Source organism: Schistocerca gregaria, chromosome 1 (assembly GCF_023897955.1).
Source record: "Schistocerca gregaria isolate iqSchGreg1 chromosome 1, iqSchGreg1.2, whole genome shotgun sequence".
NCBI lineage: Eukaryota > Metazoa > Arthropoda > Insecta > Orthoptera > Acrididae > Schistocerca > Schistocerca gregaria.
Window position 1 is genome coordinate 639,935,491 of NC_064920.1, and position 20,501 is coordinate 639,955,991.

At 38.5% G+C, this 20,501-nt stretch overlaps 2 protein-coding genes and 1 non-coding gene across 5 annotated transcripts in view; 2 read left to right on the forward strand and 1 right to left on the reverse strand.

The window, feature by feature from the left end:
• The window catches only part of LOC126360476 (E3 ubiquitin-protein ligase TRIM23-like), a 61,499-nt gene extending 52,831 nt beyond the window's left edge, over positions 1-8,668 (reverse strand). Inside the window, exons 1-4 of the mRNA XM_050007713.1 lie at positions 8,583-8,668; positions 8,327-8,489; positions 8,132-8,256; positions 1,794-2,078 (exon numbers count right to left, since the gene is read on the reverse strand). Coding sequence (XP_049863670.1) covers positions 1,794-2,078; positions 8,132-8,256; positions 8,327-8,489; positions 8,583-8,654 — 645 coding nt within the window. The 5' untranslated portion in view covers positions 8,655-8,668. The remainder of the gene's footprint in view (positions 1-1,793; positions 2,079-8,131; positions 8,257-8,326; positions 8,490-8,582) is intronic.
• Positions 168-322, forward strand: LOC126286221 (U12 minor spliceosomal RNA). Its single transcript, XR_007551677.1, has one exon. It is a non-coding gene; the product is annotated as a U12 minor spliceosomal RNA (small nuclear RNA).
• Positions 8,669-9,343: 675 nt separating the features above from the next.
• Positions 9,344-20,501, forward strand: part of LOC126360439 (choline transporter-like 1) — a 141,831-nt gene continuing 130,673 nt past the window's right edge. Inside the window, exons 1-2 of one of the 3 annotated variants that reach the window (XM_050007711.1) lie at positions 9,344-9,452; positions 9,670-9,781. The gene's annotated coding sequence lies outside the window, so the exon portion shown is untranslated. The remainder of the gene's footprint in view (positions 9,453-9,669; positions 9,782-20,501) is intronic. The other 2 variants (XM_050007712.1, XM_050007710.1) reach the window with 2 other exon arrangements.

The window sequence follows — 20,501 nt, forward strand, 5'->3', positions numbered from 1 at the left end:
CAAATATAGTAGTACTATTTTGACTCTTTATGCTAAGGAAGTATGCGGATTTGATTACAATTACATTTATGGGAAATCTCAATGAATTTTAATTATAGTGACATTGGTTCTCTGTTCTACATGTTTACTCGGACATTATATGTGCCTACTCTTCGGGTGTACTAATCGTGCCTTAAACTAATGAGTAAGGAAAATATAGAGCCTTGGTGACGCTTGGCTCCGCTAGCCAAACTAGCACCAAAAATTTTTGACGGGGTTCAGGTCGTCCCCTTGAGCAGCCTGTCTACTTTTACAGGCTGTTCGGGTGACAGCGATCTACCTCAAAAAATTAATTAAACAATGGCTTCAAAAATCGGTTCTACTAACGAACAAGTTGTGAGAAATAGCAGTTTCATAACTTAATGCCAATTTGCAGGGCACGCAGCATTGTTAATCCTATTGTACTGGCTCCGCTAGCCAAAATACCACCAAAAATTTTTGACGAGGTTCAGGTCGTCCCCTTGATCAGCCTGTCTACTTTTAAGATTGTTTGGGTGGCAGCGATCTACCTTAACAAATTAATTAAACAACAGCTTCAGAAATTGGATCTACTAACAAATTGTGAGAAACGGCAGTCTCATAACTTATTGCCAACTGACAGGGCACCCAGCATTGTTTATCCTATTGTACTCATTTGGCAGCAGTTAAAGTAAAGCCACACATGGCTATTATCTAGTAGGAGTATACCCTGTCTTTGTCACTATTCTCAAAATTAAAAATACTTAATGCCTCAGGGGGAGAGTAATCTAGAACATTGTACCTCCAGTTTGCAATGCTTTCTCTTCAGTCTATGTAGAAGGTGACTAGATTTTTGTGTGAATCTGAATTTTGCCTCCCTGACATAAAAATATGTATAAAATCTCATATTGATTATTATATTTTCATTTGATTACACTATAAGTACCAACAATAAACTGGCACTGTTGGTATGTCAGGTGCTTAATATGTAGTATCTTAACACGTTCTCATATTTATTGGTAAGAAATTGTGTTTCATTTTCATCACCCAACAACAAAAGTAATATAAGTTGCTTTCATCTCTATTTTCTGAATGTAACGCTTTTCCTTATGCTGTATCTCAGGAGAAAATCTACATCTACTATAAGTGCAAACTAAGTTGACACTCGGAGGAGTGGCTGATGGGAAATGCCCTTACAGTCACTTCTCAACCAGTCACCGCACTGAGTGACAACTTCTTTTGTGCATATAGCAACCTGTGCTCCTACTTTTGTCTGACCTTAGTACTGACTTAAACAGCCAGTTACAGGGGGACTCGCCGTTTAACATGGATTCCAAATAGCAGTGCAACTAGGCATTTTTTTGAGTTAGCAAACATTGCCAAAGGTGAAAGAGTGGTAGGTTATGCTAATAAAAACAACACAATTATCACTGCAACATCAGACTAGTTTGTGAGAAAATTCAAAGCATTTAAATTCTGTCGGATATTCAGGTCTGAAAGGTACTACCAACACTTTATGACAATGCTGTTTTCTTTTGTTACTTTAATTATCACAGCATATTAAATGATAATGAGTACCACACAATTCAGGCAAAGGGTGCCTCTACTTAAAGCTAAATGGTATCTACAATATACATCTGGAAATTTTTATGGAATCCAAGAATGCAACACAAGAAGTAAATTTCAGTAAGGAGTTCCAAAAAGTAACAACTTTCCATGAACCAGTAGCTTGCTGTGGCATGCAAAATGAATACTCTCCCTAAAGTGAAATTATGATTTGTAGATGTCACACTCACCTTGTGGTCTTTATGGCGTCCATAATCTATGCAAATAAAGCACATAAGTGGGCCTGGGATGGCCTGACACCCAGGCTCAAGGCATGCAAACTCAGCAATATGCGATGGATGGGACGGACATTTCGGATGCTCAGGTGGTTTCTCAGAAAGTGGCACACGCTTGTGTCTTGCCAAAGTGCGGGTTGCATGTGTTTGCTCTGCACATTCTTCACAGAGGTGTGTGGTGCAAATTGTGCAGTACAGCACAGCAACATGTTGTTCATTCTCATCACAACTAACTGATAACTGCAAAGCAAGAAGCAAGACTTTATATGAAAGACACAGCTCATAAACACCGAAAAATACATATAAATGATCAGTCATGTAATAGTTTTACTTCAGAAATACATTCCACGTATAAGTAGGTCTTATTAATGTTGAGTTTTAAGATAACACTGTGAAATACAGTACAACAAGTATGTTAGCTTAATGTTCTGATTGAACAGTACAGCACCACCAGCTCTGTTGCATGCAGACAAGTCTGAATGAGTAACACACTGAAAAAAGTACATAGTATGTATAGCTGCAAAGGAAAATGAAATTAACGAACCTGCCAATTTATTATTATAATGCAAACAGTGCATACATGCAAGGATAGCTCAAATGTCTTTACTTCATATACAGTGTGGGCACTTTGAACGCTCGTTTCGATGCTCTGATGTCTAAGGGATCAGGTTGCATCTCACAGTTCCAATACTACACTATTGTTTTCTCTTTCCAACCAGAGAAGGTACATAATGTGTATGGCTATGAATATTTGACACAATATTCTCAATTCCTTGAATAACATTCTTTAAAGAGTGTTAATGTGTCAAAACCAACACACAATCTTCTCAAGCTTTTATCACATCTGGAACAACTAAAATGACATCAGGCAACTAGAATATGTATGCTATTCCTTTCTTAATACATTTTCAATATCACATATTTGATTTAGTCGGGGTAATATTCTAAGACGTATCATGCTAAAGTTTTGTAAACAGCTATCATTACATGAAAATCTTACTTCATACCACTTGGTGCTATTACTCTCACACAAATGGTTTCCACATACACTGTTGGGAATGGAAAGTGGTACACCATCAAAACCTAAACAGAATACTACCACACTGATACTTAAGCATTTTCGTTCTTGTGGGATATGTTGAACAAAATTTAATCTTTATGTGAGCTTATTTCCAGTAAAAAAAGCCATTCCTATGGATGAAGAATGGTGTGAGTACATGACGACTACTGGGTGTGCCTAAGGTCATTGGAACTTTCCAAGTGCAGATCATAACACAGCATGCCCTGAGGATGCGCACACACAGCTTTTTGCCACCTTTCAGACTTTCAGAACGGTCCAATCTTTGGCATGGGAGCATCTAACAGGTAACACAGTCAGTTGGCTGTATAGCAAATGGCAGCAGAACAAATGCTGATGAGATGGACTCAGTACAATAGTGTGGTAAAAAGCCTACCACAGTTCAGTTTCTGTGTTGTTTCGACATCTGAAGATGTAAAGCTTTATGTATCACTGTGAAGAATAGCCCTTTGTGAGGTGCTTGACACCAAATCTCCACTGAATGCTTGCTTGGGAAATGGTTGAGTTGCACCTCCATTTACTGGCAGCAGCAATTCCTGTTGCATTTGAGGCAAACTGCCCTTCATGAGGGGTTACACTTGTCCACAGCCCTTGTCCATTAGCATATTTTTACAAACACTGCTCTTATGCCATATTATATGTCTACAAGTAGTGTAGTATACCTTCTGACATAATGAGCAGTCCATGTTGATATGCCAACAAATCTGCCAACTTCATTCATGCTGAAGTCATTATGTCATTATGACAATTCCCCACCATGAAATTGGATGCCGCCTAGTGGAGCTGCTGACAAATGGGGAAACCCACTGAGATACTTGACTTTGACAAAGGGTAGGTTATTATTATGCAATGACTGTGAATGAGCGCCTTGAAAATGGTGAAGCTGGTCGAATGTTCACTTGCTATTGTCATGAGCATCTGTGGAAACCACTAGGTGCTAAATGGTTGGATGTCCATGACTCTGCACAGAATTTGGGGTTCAGAGGCTTGTTTGCTCTGTAAGGTAGGAGAGATGGTGATCTGTTGCATCTTTAATAAAAGAATACAATGCTGCTGCAAGCAAAATTGTTTCAGAGCACATTGTTGAATATGGAGCTCCACAGCAGAACACCCCTACATGTTCACATGTCAACCCAATGACATCATCAATTACGATTGCAGTGAGCATGTGACCATTGGGATTCAACAATCAATCAATGGAAATGTGTCAGCTCTTTGGGTGAACCACATTTTTGCTACACTATGTTCATGGTCATCTTCATGAATGCAGTAATGGAGGTGAATGGTGGCTCGAAATGTGCATCACCTCATGGATGTATGGTGGTGGGTGAGGTAAAATTCTATGGGAGACATTTTCCTGTATTTGCATGGGACCTATGGTAGGAACTGACTGTGTGTGTGCGTGTGTTTTGGTGCTTATAAGTGCTCAACAACGAAGTTATCAGGGTAGTAATTGATGACATACTGACGGTTGTGAAAGTCTGCATTCCTTCATGCTTCATGTCTTCTGCCAAGGAGATGTAATCTTTCAGTAGTATAACTGTCTGTGTCTCAGAGCCAGAACATACTACAGTGGTTTGAGGAGTATTATAGTGAACTCTTGTTGATGTCTTAGGAACTAAATTTGCCTGATGTAAACACTATGGAACCCATCTGGGTCACTATCAGGAGCCATCACCACATACACTAATCAGTGGTCCATTATTTATACGAATTACATAATGACTTGTGCACAGATATCTAATGCTACAAACCTCTGCCAGCCTACCAATAAACTGTCGGAACCCTGATAAGCTATTAGGTAGGTGGCCATAATGTTTTGGCTATCAGTGTACACACAACCGTCACGATTTACATCAGTGGTGGCAAGTGATGTGACTTCTTGATACCAGTTTTCATCATCTACAGTGCTCCAAAGCCGTTGGCATACCCTTTAAAGGGGTGATTACTATTTTGTCTTCTGAGCCTCGGAAAGTGCTGATTCAGTCAGATATGAAGAATAGGAACAATGAAGCTGCTAGTTGTTAACAGAACAGAAATCAAGCGGTGCCCTTTTATAGCTGTCGATGGCAAGGAAATTTGGTTTCTTGTATTGATAGCTCTCACAAAATATTCAACCACTGTCTGAGGTGTCTCATGTGTTGTTCCAAAGCATATCTGTTTTGATATGGACATTATGGATGACATGGTGCCTATGTGATATGGACCGCCCTACAAACTGCTGTGCTTGTAAGGATGTGGGTGATTGATTTATTGAATTTGAGAACTCCTAACAGTACTTTCTTAAGCTCTCATTAACTGCATATCAGTGGGCTACTACATACTTGCAGCCCAACTCAATATGTGACAAGGGTCCTCCAGATGGCATGTCCCCAGACAGTAAACTCTCTGCTCACCTATTCATGATTACCAAGAGTCATTCTTCATCCAGTAAGGGACATCCTGATTACCAATTGTCACTCTTCAGTCAACAAGAAACAAACTAACTGTTGAAATCTAGAGAGGACTATGGAACATATATTAGCATCTTTGAGAATTTGGCCAGTGATATTGTTTACCATGTGTCGACTCCTTATTTCTTTTGTTCAGACAACCCCACTAACCTATAATGTAAGCTGACAGCTTAACAGAATCTCCTTGGCAAACTTATCTTACAAGAACTGTTATGTTTGGTGAATGGATCCAGACAGGAAAGTATTCACTACAGTGCAGATAAAAGCAAATGTAGTAGAGAAAAATGGACAGTCAACATTAGTGCACAAATGTTAAAGCACAAACCTTCAAATATTTAGGGGAACTTTGTAAGCTTAAACTCCTGGGCAAGCTTGAATTAGATCTGCTAAGTCAATTTTGTACATTTATGTCCACAAGCAGGACAAAAGGATGGAGAGTTGGTTAATGAGGTTCTTGAATACCTACTGACCTCACGTGATAAGTAAATAAGAGTATACCCTACACTGAAAACATGACACAGTAGTTGAGATTGCTGATGTATAATAGTAGAATGGCACTCAATGTGGAGATATTTGGTTCAAATCATGGTGGTGGCACAAAATTTTATCACCAACAAAAACAAAAAAAATATTAAACCACCTCTAGTTTGCTCCGCACTCTAGTGTTTTGCTTTGCCCTTGTCTTCTTTGACCTTCAAAGTTTCTTTCTCCCTTGTTTTTGTTTATACTTCATAAGTGACTTTAGTGTTTTGGTTTCTCTCTTTCTTATCACATGCTGCTTTCTTTCGTTTGTCACTGTTTCTTCTTTCATATTAAATATGTATCATTCTTTCCTGGTATCTTCATTTCTCTTCATACCAAGTTGCTCACGTATTGCTGATTAGCAAGTGTCATGCACAAACTGCCTGTTCAGATCTAGAGAAGACTATGGAATGTACATCAACAACTTTGAGAAGATGGCCAGGGATATGGTTTACCATGTCTTGAATCTTTTTTACCTTAACTCGAGCAATCCCACTTGGCAGCCCTGAAAACTGCCAGTCTAACAGACTTGTGTTTGGCAGCTTTATTTTATGTGTGCAGTTCTATCTGGTAAAAGTATCCAGACAGAAAAATATTAATTAAAATGCAGATAAAAATAAATGTAGCAGAGCGAAATGTAAACATCTTTACACTTTTTATCCTTTTAATATGGTTTTTAGTTAAACGCCCATACAATAATGTTGGTGACTGCAAACTGCCATTATGTTCTATAATTTAAGTATTGTATATTACCTGATATTTCTGAAATGCCACTTGAGTGTGCCACATATACAGTACTAGGATTTCTGTAGCTGTATACTCATTTTATCATTGTATGCTGCCTTGGCAGCCAGAGATGGTGGTTGTGAGTGTGATTTTTTTCTCTCTGTTCTGATGAAGAGCTGCTTGACTGAAGGTTTTGTTTGACAATTTTCTGCAGTGTCAATCTGCGACTCAACATCTCCGCGATTTATTAGTAATTATACGGAACATAAGTGGTTCACAATCTCTAAATACCATCACTTTAGTGTTTGACATGGAAGATATCTAAATTATGCTCTTCTGTCCTTTTTACAAACTGGTACAGCCTATACTATCTGCAAAAAGCATTGTATTTAAAGTAGCATTATTTGTTTTGAAGTGTAATTTCTGCCTTTAATGTTATTGCCTACATATGGATTACAGAGACTAGAGGACGGGACGGCACTCTTAGCATAGGATCTATCTTATTTCAGCCTGTGTCATTTCATTTAGCCTAAAATTTTATAGTACTCTTATATATGCTTTGTATTACTGTTACTTAATGCTGTGGAATATCCTTCAACAGTAAAACTTGAAAATACTTTCTCTGCTCACCTTATCAAGTAGATAGCTTTATTATGACAAATCCTATACCATTGTAAAATAATCCCTTGTTGAATAACTAAATATCAGATTTGACTTTTGCTGCTATATGCATTAAAGAGGTGGAAAGTAATGGCATCTTTCTGTTGGGTGTATGTTACTATTCTCTAATAGGACAACGTAATTGCAGAAAGTAACATCATACAACTGGGCTGAAGCAGGTTATCAGAAGTTGCTTGTTTTGGCTGTTCAGCATTAAAAGCCATCTACCTCATCACTAGGACGTACACAGTACATCTTGAGACTTTTGACAACAAGTCTGGACTATTCTTATGACCAAGGTGTTCACAGTGAGGTGCTGAACCAATGTGATTCAGCACATTTCACCATCAGGAATAATGGTGGTCACACACGTGTGCCCAAAGCCTACAATAACTGAGGAGTCGTGGTGCCACTTGGGTAATTCAGATTTTCCAAAATCAAATGGAGCCTGTAGTTGTTGAGCTCCCTAAATGATCACCTTTCAGCATTGCCAGGTAGCAACTGTTGCTTATATCCCTATAGAAAGAAAGAAAGAAAAAAAAAAAAAAACTGCATGTACACTGAGCGTTACTACTCAAATTAAGGCGCGTATTCATCAAATTTGATTTATGGATTGCTTCAATTTTCTCTTGGTGAAATGCGTACTGCAGTGAAAAATAATTTTAATTGTACAGAAATGGCTTGGAAAATTGTTAACCTATTTTTAAATGGTTGAAAAACTCAAATCTGTATTTAATAACTATGTGAATATTGGTGACTGTGGTTGATGTACTGAAAAAATGAACTGAACAAAAATCTGTTACACCTGTATGTGGTACATTACAAATAAATCACGTCAGAAAAATTTAACTAACCTGACGTTCCTTCTCAAGTAAATCGGTATTAAATGAAAGATTTCCCCGCTCTTGTGAATTTTGCAGTCGTTCCAGCAGTTCTAACAATGCGAAGTTCTTCTTTAAGCCCCAAACTCCAGAATTTCCTGTGAATTGGAAACTATAGTTAAGTATTCTAAGTATGAATTTATAATCACAATAGTGAAGGATACTCACCAACAGGCGTTGGCTGTCTATCAAACGGGCACTGTATGACATTATCTCTCAAAGGAAGGCGAAGGAGACAAGAATGACATACAGTATGACCACAATGCAACAATCGAGGTACTTTGTCTCCTTGCAAGCCGAAAACGTCCTCGCAAACCCGGCATTCGAGTACCTGAGAAAGATAAATTCAATCTTCGACCTGTACCAAATTATACTCATACTGTTACCTACACACAACTTCCCCGTAAAACAGAGAACTACTCACGTTAGCTTTCAATGGAGTCTTCTGAGATCTCATGATATTGCATGCGTTAAAGTGATTTATCTCACTCGCCATGTCACCGTAAGTAAGTATAATTAAACAAAATCAATGAAAAATCCCCATATTCAACACAATAAAAACTCCTTCGCAGCAGACGACACAATCTTTCATAATATTTACCACAACTGTAAATAAACACAAAAGACAACCAACATTATCACTCACCAAAGATCTCATAATATTGGAAATATCCCATATGACAACAATGATGCATTTGTTAGGTAATATCGGAGACGAATAAAATAATCACTATTTCAGCGAATTGAATGAGTATTATTTTTCGATTTACTTATAGATTAGATCTCCATTTGTTACACATCTTCACTGCGGCCAAGAGATATTTTGAAGACCGTCAAATTACTACTGCTAATTTGTGAAAACTACACGTGAAGTCTAATTAACTAATCTTGTTACTATGCTTAAGTGCATGACTAATCTTAAGGAATTATACTTCATAAGCAGCAGTGTTTCTTTGACCGGTTGAATTACAAGTGGAATAATTTTTCTGCGTGGTGTTAGCACTATTTTGTATGGAAGAAAATAATTTAAAAACCACAGCAACATCCCTAAATGACCTTAGTCATGATAGTGAGCCGTCCTTGGGCCAAGGCCTGTACCACACTTCGTTTTACACAGCCGTCGTATCCGCTACAGGCTTCTATCGTTTGCGGTGACACACTGACACATCTTTGACAGGTCTCGAGCTCTCGACACTGTCATGTAGGGGGCCGGCGTCCAGTTGTTGGCCACTGTTTGTAAACATCGGAATTAGCCGATCGTGAGAGGAGAGCATTGGAGCTAACTGGTGGCAAGGTACTTTATCTTATCGCTTGTTGTTGTTGGATTAACGATATGTGTTGGAACAATAGTTTCCATTGTTTCTTCTGAATGTCACAGAATCCATAAAATATTTTATACACAATGTCTTTCTCTTTTAACTCTGTTAAAATGTTGTTGTCACGTTTAACAAGAATTTGTGACGGTCATAAATCGTATCCTATAGTATTCTCGATCTCTCTACTTCTCACAGGCACCACGAAGATCACGCAGCGGTTTTCTTAAGAAGTTAAATCTGGAAGCCGCATTCATAGTATTCCTTTTCGTACGTCCGTATCCTTTAACTTCTCGGGAATAAAAACAAAGTAATTTTAGTACTACTTTACTATGTCTGCATTTCAGTCTCATTCTTGTGGAGTAGATCTTTGAGGTAGCCTCATGAATCATCATGATGCAAACAATACGCTTACTGATGATACATTTAATTTGTGGTTGAGAATTAAAGTTTGAGTTTTAAGACGAAAAGTTATTATGTATTACTAAATTATTATTATTATTTACTTTTTGATGTAAGTCTATAGAAAAAACATATAGAGCAAACAGTTGAGGTGAATCAAACTAAAACTGTAAACAGTCCATTACATAGCTCCAGACTTCTAGGTATGGAAGATGAAGTTTCAAAAGTTATTTCAGCAAGTTTTGCGTAGAGATGCTATGCCTTTCTTCTGGAGGACTTGTAAGTCCTCATAGAGCACAGTGTTGTTATGACTCTTTGTATTGGCACATGGGCTATGACTTGCAAGTAACACTACAGAGGCGACCAAATTCAGCATATGCAACCAAAAGTAATAATGCTTCAACATTACAAAATTTTCTCACTGAAATGAGATACTGCAGAGAGGTTTGAATTTAACACAGAATATTGGCAGGTATGTTTACTAATCAGAAAGTAAAGTACTAATAGTCGAAACCAGCTATGCCGAATGCCACAAAGCACCCTTGGTTATACAAGACACCAGCCAAAGTGATACCTGGAGTGTATCTTCTATATCTCTCTCGGAGAAGTTTTCAGTATTGACCAAAGTGAATGGACAAAATAATATTGTCTTAATATGTTATATCTGCCCTTACCGTGAATATTTTTCTGTATGTTGTATAAAATTGTAACCAAATCTTATATATGTAACCCTGACGCAGTCTGTCCAGTCACGACTGGTGAATGACACAGCTAGTAATCAAGAATTAACAAGCCCCCCTCTGTTGCCATTTTGGCTGCTGTACAGTATAGTTGTTTTAGCCACACAAGTAACTGAATGTAGTTTCACTACTACCAGAGAGCTCCTTTATTAAATAAATATACAAATCTGCAGAATTAGCTACAGGAGATCACTTAGAAGCGGAGCACACAGAATTTTTTGGCATGTATACTGTGTATACCATTCTAACAAACCAATAAATTCTGTGCTCTCGGAATGTTTCTATATTACACATGTGAAGCAGATCATCAGTTTCACAGCTTATTACTGGTATATTTGAGTAGGACAATATAGAGCTTCACAACTTAATCAAGGAATAAATTGTCACAGAGGATAAAATGTAACATATTCATATAGTTTAACACACAAACATCAATTCATCCATTCATCATGTTATGTTAAACTCTTCAACAAGAGAAGCCTTCAGGAACATGAAATAACTCAAGGTATACATTAACCAAATTGGCAGTATTTGCGAGCTCAGATTATTTCAGATCAAACAGTACTTACTGTATCTATTAAGTTACTGTATCAAGTGTAATTTATTTTTTCTTTTTTTCATTGCTTTTAATTTTCAATAGAAAGAGGTTCCCCACACATCATCATGTGAATACACCATGAATCCAATAGCAAGCACTTAAATAGAGTAGCTTAGAGTAATTTCATCAGTTTACACATGTGAAGCAGATCATCCGTGTTTCACAGAATATTACTGGTATCTATTTAACAGGAAACAAAAGGTGTAGTTGTGAAATACCCTTTAAGTAAGCAGTCAGTCTTCATATGACTAGGAATTAATTACTTCTGGAGTTCCTCAAGGTTCCATTGCTTTTTCTTGTGTACATTAATGTCCTCTCATCAGTTACAGTGCCATACACTAAGTTTTTTTTGTTTGCAGTTGATACAAACATTGTAATAAGTAAAAAGTCAAGTACAGATTTAGAAATAGCTGCTAATCAAATTTTCACTAACATTGATAAATGGTTTAAAGCTAATTCACTGTCGTTAAACTTTGTGAAGACCTACTATAAGCAGTTCAGAATCTGTAAGAGACTTCCTTCCAGCATGTGTATAACATATAAAGACATGCAGGTTGAAGAGGTTGACAGTGTTAAATTTCTGGGATTACAACTTGATAATATATTTGGTTTGGAAGGGCGTACCACAGAATTGCTTAAGTGCCTAAACAGGTCTGTATTTGCAGTAAGAATGATGTCAGGTGTAGGAGATATAAATATAAAAAACTTGTATACTTTGCTTTCTTTCATTCTATTCATGGGAGCATGTTCTGAGACAACTCGTCAAACAGAGCAAAAGTTTTTAAGGTGCAAAAGCTTGCGATAAGAATCATTTGTGATGTAAATTCAAGAATGTCTTGTAGAAACCTGTTTAAGGAACTTTGATTCTAACCACTGCTTTTCAGTATATTTATTCCTTAATGAAATTTGTTGCAAGTAATGCATCTGTTTCCAAACAACAGCTCAATACATAGCATCAACACTAGGAATAAGAACAATCTACATAAAGACCTAAAATCACTTACCTTGTTCCAAAAATGAGTCCAATATTCAGGAACACACATTTTCAATAGGAACTGTGAGCAACCATTAAAAACGTGGTTTCAGTTAAAGCACGGTTTAAACAGAGTATGAAAGACTTTTTGGTAGGCAACTCTTTCTACTCTGTAGATGAATATCTTAACAGAGACTGTTAAGCCTCTGTCACAACAGTCAAGATTAGGTATTTTGTATTAATATTGCATAACAATGTTTCATTCTGACAGGGTGTTAATTCTGTAAATATTAGCAGCTCTAGTTTACCACCCCCCATGAACCATGGACCTTGCCGTTGGTGGGGAGGCTTGCGTGCCTCAGCGATACGGATGGCCGTACCGTAGGTGCAATCACAACAGAGGGGTATCTGTTGAGAGGCCAGACAAACGTGTGGTTCCTGAAGAGGGGCAGCAGCCTTTTCAGTAGTTGCAGGGGCAACAGTCTGGATGATTGACTGATCTGGCCTTGCAACATTAACCAAAACGGCCTTGCTGTGCTGGTACTGCGAACGGCTGAAAGCAAGGGGAAACTACAGCCGTAATTTTTCCCGAGGACATGCAGCTTTACTGTATGATTAAATGATGATGGCATCCTCTTGGGTAAAATATTCCGGAGGTAAAGTAGTCCCCCATTCGGATCTCCGGGCGGGGGCTACTCAGGAGGATGTCGTTATCAGGAGAAAGAAAACTGGCGTTCTACGGATCAGAGCGTGGAATGTCAGATCCCTTAATCGGGCAGGTAGGTTAGAAAATTTAAAAAGGGAAATGGATAGGTTAAAGTTAGATATAGTGGGAATTAGTGAAGTTCGGTGGCAGGAGGAACAAGACTTCTGGTCAGGTGACTACAGGGTTATAAACACAAAATCAAATAGGGGTAATGCAGGAGTAGGTTTAATAATGAATAGGAAAATAGGAATGTGGGTAAGCTACTACAAACAGCATAGTGAACGCATTATTGTGGCCAAGATAGATACGAAGCCCACACCTACTACAGTAGTACAAGTTTATATGCCAACTAGCTCTGCAGATGATGAAGAAATGGAAGAAATGTCCGATGAAATAAAAGAAATTATTCAGATAGTGAAGGGAGACGAAAATTTAATAGTAATGGGTGACTGGAATTCGAGTGTAGGAAAAGGGAGAGAAGGAAACATAGTAGGTGAATATGGATTGGGGCTAAGAAATGAAAGAGGAAGCCGCCTAGTAGAATTTTGCACAGAGCACAACTTAATTATAGCTAACACTTGGTTTAAGAATCATGAAAGAAGGTTGTATACGTGGAAGAACCCTGGAGATACTAAAAGGTATCAAATAGATTATATAATGGTAAGACAGAGATTTAGGAACCAGGTTTTAAATTGTAAGACATTTCCAGGGGCAGATGTGGACTCTGACCACAATCTATTGGTTATGACCTGTAGATTAAAACTGAAGAAACTGCAAAAATGTGAGAAATTAAGGAGATGGGACCTGGATAAACTGAAAGAACCAGAGGTTGTACAGAGTTTCAGGGAGAGCATAAGGGAACAATTGACAGGAATAGGGGAAAGAAATCCAGTAGAAGAAGAATGGGTAGCTCTGAGGGATGAAGTAGTGAAGGCAGCAGAGGATAAAGTAGATACAAAGACGAGGGTTGCTAGAAATCCTTGGGTAACAGAAGAAATATTGAATTTAATTGATGAAAGGAGAAAATATAAAAATGCAGTAAATGAAGCAGGCAAAAAGGAATACAAACGTCTCAAAAATGAGATCGACAGGAAGTGCAAAATGGCTAAACAGGGATGGCTAGAGGACAAATGTAAGGATGTAGAAGCTTATCTCACTAGGGGTAAGATAGATACTGCCTACAGGAAAATTAAAGAGACCTTTGGAGACAAGAGAACCACGTGTATGAATATCAAGAGCTCAGATGGCAACCCAGTTCTAAGCAAAGAAGGGAAGGCAGAAAGGTGGAAGGAGTATATAGAAGGTTTATACAAGGGCGATGTACTTGAGGACAATATTATGGAAATGGAAGTGGATGTAGATGAAGACGAAATGGGAGATACGATACTGCGTGAAGAGTTTGACAGAGCACTGAAAGACCTGAGTCGAAACAAGGCCCACGGAGTAGACAACATTCCATTAGAACTACTGACGGCCTTGGGAGAACCAGTCCTGACAAAACTCTACCAGCTGGTGAGCAAGATGTATGAGACAGGCGAAATACCCTCAGACTTCAAGAAGAATATAATAATTCCAATCCCAAAGAAAGCAGGTGCTGACAGATGTGAAAATTACCGAGCTATCAGTTTAATAAGCCACGGCTGCAAAATACTAATGTGAATTCTTTAACAGACGAATGGAAAAACTGGTAGATGCGGACCTCGGGGAGGATCAGTTTGGATTCCGTGGAAATGTTGGAACACGTGAGGCAATACTGACCTTACGACTTATCTTAGAAGAAAGATTAAGGAAAGGCAAACCTACATTTCTAGCATTCGTAGACTTAGAGAAAGCTTATGACAATGTTGACTGGAATACTCGTTTTCAAATTCTAAAGGTGGCAGGGGTAAAATACAGGGAGCGAAAGGCTATTTATAATTTGTACAGAAACCAGATGGCAGTCATAAGAGTCGAGGGGCATGAAAGGGAAGCAGTGGTTGGGAAAGGAGTGAGACAGGGTTGTAGCCTCTCCCCGATGTTATTCAATCTGTATATTGAGCAAGCAGTAAAGGAAACAAAAGAAAAATTTGGAGTAGGTATTAAAATTCATGGAGACGAAGTAAAAACTTTGAGGTTCTCCGATGACAGTGTAATTCTGTCAGAGACGGCAAAGGACTTGGAAGAGCAGTTGAACGGAATGGACAGTGTCTTGAAAGGAGGATATAAGATGAACATTAACAAAAGCAAAACGAGGATAATGGAATGTAGTCAAATTAAATCGGGTGATGCTGAGGGAATTAGATTAGGAAATGAGCACTTAAAGTAGTAAAGGAGTTTTGCTATTTAGGAAGTAAAATAACTGATGATGGTCGAAGTAGAGAGGATATAAAATGTAGACTGGCAATGGCAAGGAAAGCGTTTCTGAAGAAGAGAAATTTGTTAACATCGAATATAGATTTATGTATCAGGAAGTCGTTTCTGAAAGTATTTGTTTGGAGTGTAGCCATGTATGGAAGTGAAACATGGACGATAAATAGTTTGGACAAGAAGAGAATAGAAGCTTTCAAAATGTGGTGCTACAGAAGAATACTGAAGATAAGGTGGATAGACCACTTAACTAATGAGGAGGGATTGAATAGGATTGGGGAGAAGAGATGTTTGTGGCACAACTTGACTAGAAGAAGGGTTCGGTTGGTAGGACATGTTTTGAGGCATCAAGGGATCACAAATTTAGCATTGGAGGGCAGCGTGGAGGGTAAAAATCGTAGAGGGAGACCGAGAGATGAGTACACTAAGCAGATGCAGAAGGATGTAGGTTGCAGTAGGTACTGGGAGATGAAGCAGCTTGCACAGGATAGAGTAGCATGGAGAGCTGCATCAAACCAGTCTCAGGACTGAAGACAACAACAACAACAGTTTACCACATTGTACTCACCTATTTCGATAATCTCCAGACTAATGATCAGAATAGTAAGCATTATATTCAAATGTTTTATGTTATACTTTCTGACATGTTCCACACCTATGAGAATCTTCTCATTTTTTGGGTCTATGGAACAAAAACTGAATCTAATCTAATCTCTACACCTCAGAATGGCCAGAAAACTCTGAACCAACTACCATAGCAGAAAGTAATGGATATCTAGCAATTTTACTGAAATTTTATCGGACAGTCCATGCTGAATATTTTATTTACTACTTTTTCTTATATTCAAAATGTTTGCTGAATATGGATTTCATGACATCAGTTGCTGTGGGTTTAGCTGTGTTACTCAAATGTGACATGGAAGTTTGTCCTGGGCTGGGATTTGAACCTGGATTTCCGACTTATCGCAAGTGGTCACCTTAACCATTTTGGTTATCCAATCATGATACAAATATCCCTATGTCACTGACCACTTCTTTATATTACAGTCTTCTTATGTAGCTATCCCTTTACATTCACAACATTACTTGCTTCCTGCTAAGGGAGAATGACACTACAACAAGGAAACAAGACCATTTCTATCGTTGTATACCCTGTCTCGGCTTATGAAAATTTTGTATTATTTGACTGTCAGCAGCTGTATGAAATATTATTACAAACTTTTCACTTAATGTGAAGTTCATGACAGTTGCAATGGATTTAAATTTATTACCAAGTTATGACATACTGTTTCTGTTGTTGCTGTTCTGCTGAGCTTGATTATGATGCTTACTTTATCAGCAAAGTGTACTACTACTGCTTTATTAGTGTAAAATGTAATATCATGTATACATAGAAACTACACAAGTGATCTCAGACTTGAAGCACATGGAGGCACTCAAAAGAAGATTCACGACGAGTGCTGCATGAACTGTCTAACATATCCCTCTGCTTCCCATCAGCTAAATATGAAGTAAACAATGTACTCATTGTACCTCAAAAGCTATAAACTTTAAATTTCTCTAAAAGAATGTTGTGATTGGCACAGTTAAATGCTTTACACAAGTTACAAAGATATCCCAGTCGATGAAATCTTGTTGTTAAAGTAATTTAATACTTAATCATTGAAATGGTAGATGGTACATTCCTTTTTTGGAATGCAAATTGTGACAGATTCAGAATCTTACATTTGCAGATATGCACAATAATTCAATACATTGACTCGTCCAAAATTTTTTCAAAGAACTTTAATAGTGAAATGGGCCGGTAGTTATATTGATCCTTGTACTTTCCTTAAAGAGGAATCTAACACTAGCATAAGTTAATCTGCCAGGAAAGAAACTACTGTAAAAGTGACACATTAAATATATATCTGATTACCACAGTTAAATCATAAGTATATACTTTAACATTTCACATGTAAATATTTTTAATGCCCTGAGAATTTTTGATTTTATGAGAGTTAATCGTGTTCTTGACTTCCTTGGAATAAGCTTGAGTGAGCTCAAATTCTCTGAATTGTTGTTGTACTGATTGGCACATGCAATGCAGTCTTTTTTTTCTCTTGAGGTAACCATACTGAATTTCTCAGCTGCATTAAGAAAGTGTTAAAGTGAGCAGTTATATGTTCAGTGTCATTGACTATTCAATCATTATCTTTAATTACTTGACCATTGTGTTCCGAGATAGATTTTTCTGATTCCCTTGTGACTATTTTCCTTATTCAAACTCACTGGCAGAATAAAACTGCATCAGACCGGAATTCGAACAGGACCGTTGTCTTTTACCGGAAAGCACTCTATCTATTGAGATATCCTAACACTCAGTGTCCTTCTCTCCCAGCTTTATTTCCATCAGGATTTCGTCTCCTTCTTTCCAAATATCAGAGAAGTTCTCCGACATACCTTTCTGGTCAAGGACTCCCAGAAGAAAGGATTTTGCAGAGATGTGGCTTAGTCACGGTGAGGGAGAATTGCTTCCAGAATGAATTTCCACTCTACTGTAGTTTGTGCAAACCCATAGGCTGTGGCCAAGAGATTTCTCCACATTATCCTTTCTTCCATAAGAGATAGTACTGTAAGGTGTGCAGGAGAACTTATATGAAGTTTGGATTGTAGAAAAGGGATATTGGCAAAAGCAAATCTACGAGTTTTGCTTGAATAGCTCAGTGGGTAGAGCACTTTTCCACAAAACACAGATGTCCCAAGTTTGAGTTCTGGCCTGCCACAGTTTTAATCTGCCAAGAAGTTTCAAACCTGTAAACTCTATGCTGCAGAGTTAAAATTCATTCTGGATACACTCATTATTTTTTGATTTCATATTCAAAACTCTTACCATAATCTGCAAGGTAACAAGTAAGCTATTTGATTTTTATAACTTTTCTCAATAAAGCAGCCAGTGATAGCTACACTTAGTAGAATGCACACTTATGAAGAACCTAGGTTACAATAAATTCACAGAAAAGACAAGATCCCATCCAGTTTTCCTCACAAGTTCAGCATGTATTTGTTCAGGTTTTCCTGGCAATCTGTTGACATCTTGATGTTGAGTATCCTGCCAAATGTCGGCATTGTTAATGCACAAATATTTTGATAATGTGACCTGTTATCTTCATTAGGTGCTACCTGATACTGTTGGTTGAGCGGAACAGGCCCTCATGGTTGGTTCCAGGAGTTCCATTTGCAGTCCCCTCACACTAGAATAGCCCATAAGCATTCCCTGTTTGGTTCACCACCCATGTTTACAAGCAGGCATTACATTTTTGGTCCAGTGCTGTTCGAGGTTTTCCCTCTGCAGTCTTTGCTTCATCTCATGCTCTTTTTCTTGATCATGTGATGGAGGAGCTGGTTGAAGGGCCTTCTGAATCTCTTTTGCCGTGTATCACTTTTTCAGAACACTGATCATAGGTGTTCTATTTCTGCTGTCAAACTACCTTGAGGTGACAAGGTGTGTGCCCTGTGGACCAATATCTTCAGGACTCAATTCTCCTGTGCTGGGTGATGACAGTTGCTGGGTTGTAGACATAAATAGTGTGTGTAGGTTTGTGATAAACACTGTGGCCAAACAACTCATCTGCTCACCTTTTGCAAGTATTTCCAAAAACAGCAGCTGGCCGTCATTTTCCAGTTCTGTGGTGAACTTCATATTTGGGTGATATGAATTAAGACTGGTCAGAAACGGAGTGTCTTCTTACCATGAGGCCAGATCACAGAGGTATCATCTGAAGAAGCATAAAGGTTTGTACCTGGCCGTCACTAATGCTTCCTTGTCGGATCTCTCCATGAACATATTGGCAACCTCTGGACAATGGTGGCTGACTGTGCCTACACCTTTGGTGTGTTTGTAATGTTGACTTCTGTACAGAAAATAAGTTGAGGTCAGTACACGAGGTGCTATCCAAAGTTTTCAGGACTGATGTTGCCACCTGTTGAAAACCTCACCTTTGGGCTAATGGCCACCATCACCCCCGAAGTACACACCGGTCCCAGCACTTCTGCCACTGCTCAAACGTTTTCTGGAAGTCCTATTCTTTGAGGGTGTTTATCACCACCAGCAATACTTCTTGAATCCTCTCTAGAGTATCGAACCAAAGGCCTTTCAACTTGAGTTTCAGTTTTGGGAATAGCACGAAGTCACAAGGTGCCAAATCTGGCGATTACGGTAGGTGGGGTACAACAACCGTGTTGTTTTTTGCCAAAAAGATCCTGGTGAGCAAGGATGTGTTACAGGGCATGTTGTCATGATGCAGCAGCCAGTTCCTTTGACAGCAAATTTTGGGCCATCGTCGCCGCATGTTTTCACGGAGCTGTCGCAAAACATCACAGTGGGATGTGGAATTCAGTGTTTGGTTGGGTGGGACGAATTCTTTGTGCACAATTCCCTTGGTATCAAAGAAAACGATGATCATGCTCTTCACTTTTCTTTTCACTTTCTCACTTTTTTTTGCATCTTGGAGAGTCTGGGATGCCGGGGACGATTGTTGCTTTGTCCCCCAAACACTTGTTGAATCATTGCAAGGGTCTCCGTAGCACTTTTCCAAAGATTCGCACAGAATTTGATACACACGTGCTGTTCTGTTCGTGGATCCATCGTAAAATCGCCACACACCAAACACCGAGTATTACGGAAATCACTGTGGACACGCAACACATGCTCCCAGCTGAATGCCACTCTGCACATTAACTCATCAGATATGGAGCTGTCGCCACCTAGCATGCAAAGATCTACTACTCCTACTTTCCAGATGGCAGCAACAGTCCATAAAATTTTGGATTCCACATCTTATGCTTGGACAAATTCAACAGACCATCATCAAATTTCTCTGCAATCAGTTCCAGAGAGTCTTTCAGTGGCACCCTAGTGTACAGGGATAACATTTCAAAACTGTCCTTTATATCAGAGTCTGTGATATGTAGTTGCTTGAGATATCGCAAGAAGTAAGGTCATCCGAAGACCAGTATCAGCTGCAAAGCGATTTAGAAAAGATTGCTGTATGGTGTGTCAGGTGGCAGTTGACGCTAAATAACGAAAAGTGTGAGATGATCCACATGAGTTCCAAAAGAAATCCGTTGGAATTCGATTACTCGATAAATAGTACGATTCTCAAGGCTGTCAATTCAACTAAGTACCTGGGTGTTAAAATTACAAACAACTTCAGTTGGAAGGACCACATAGATAATATTGTGGGGAAGGCGAGCCAAAGGTTGCGTTTCATTGGCAGGACACTT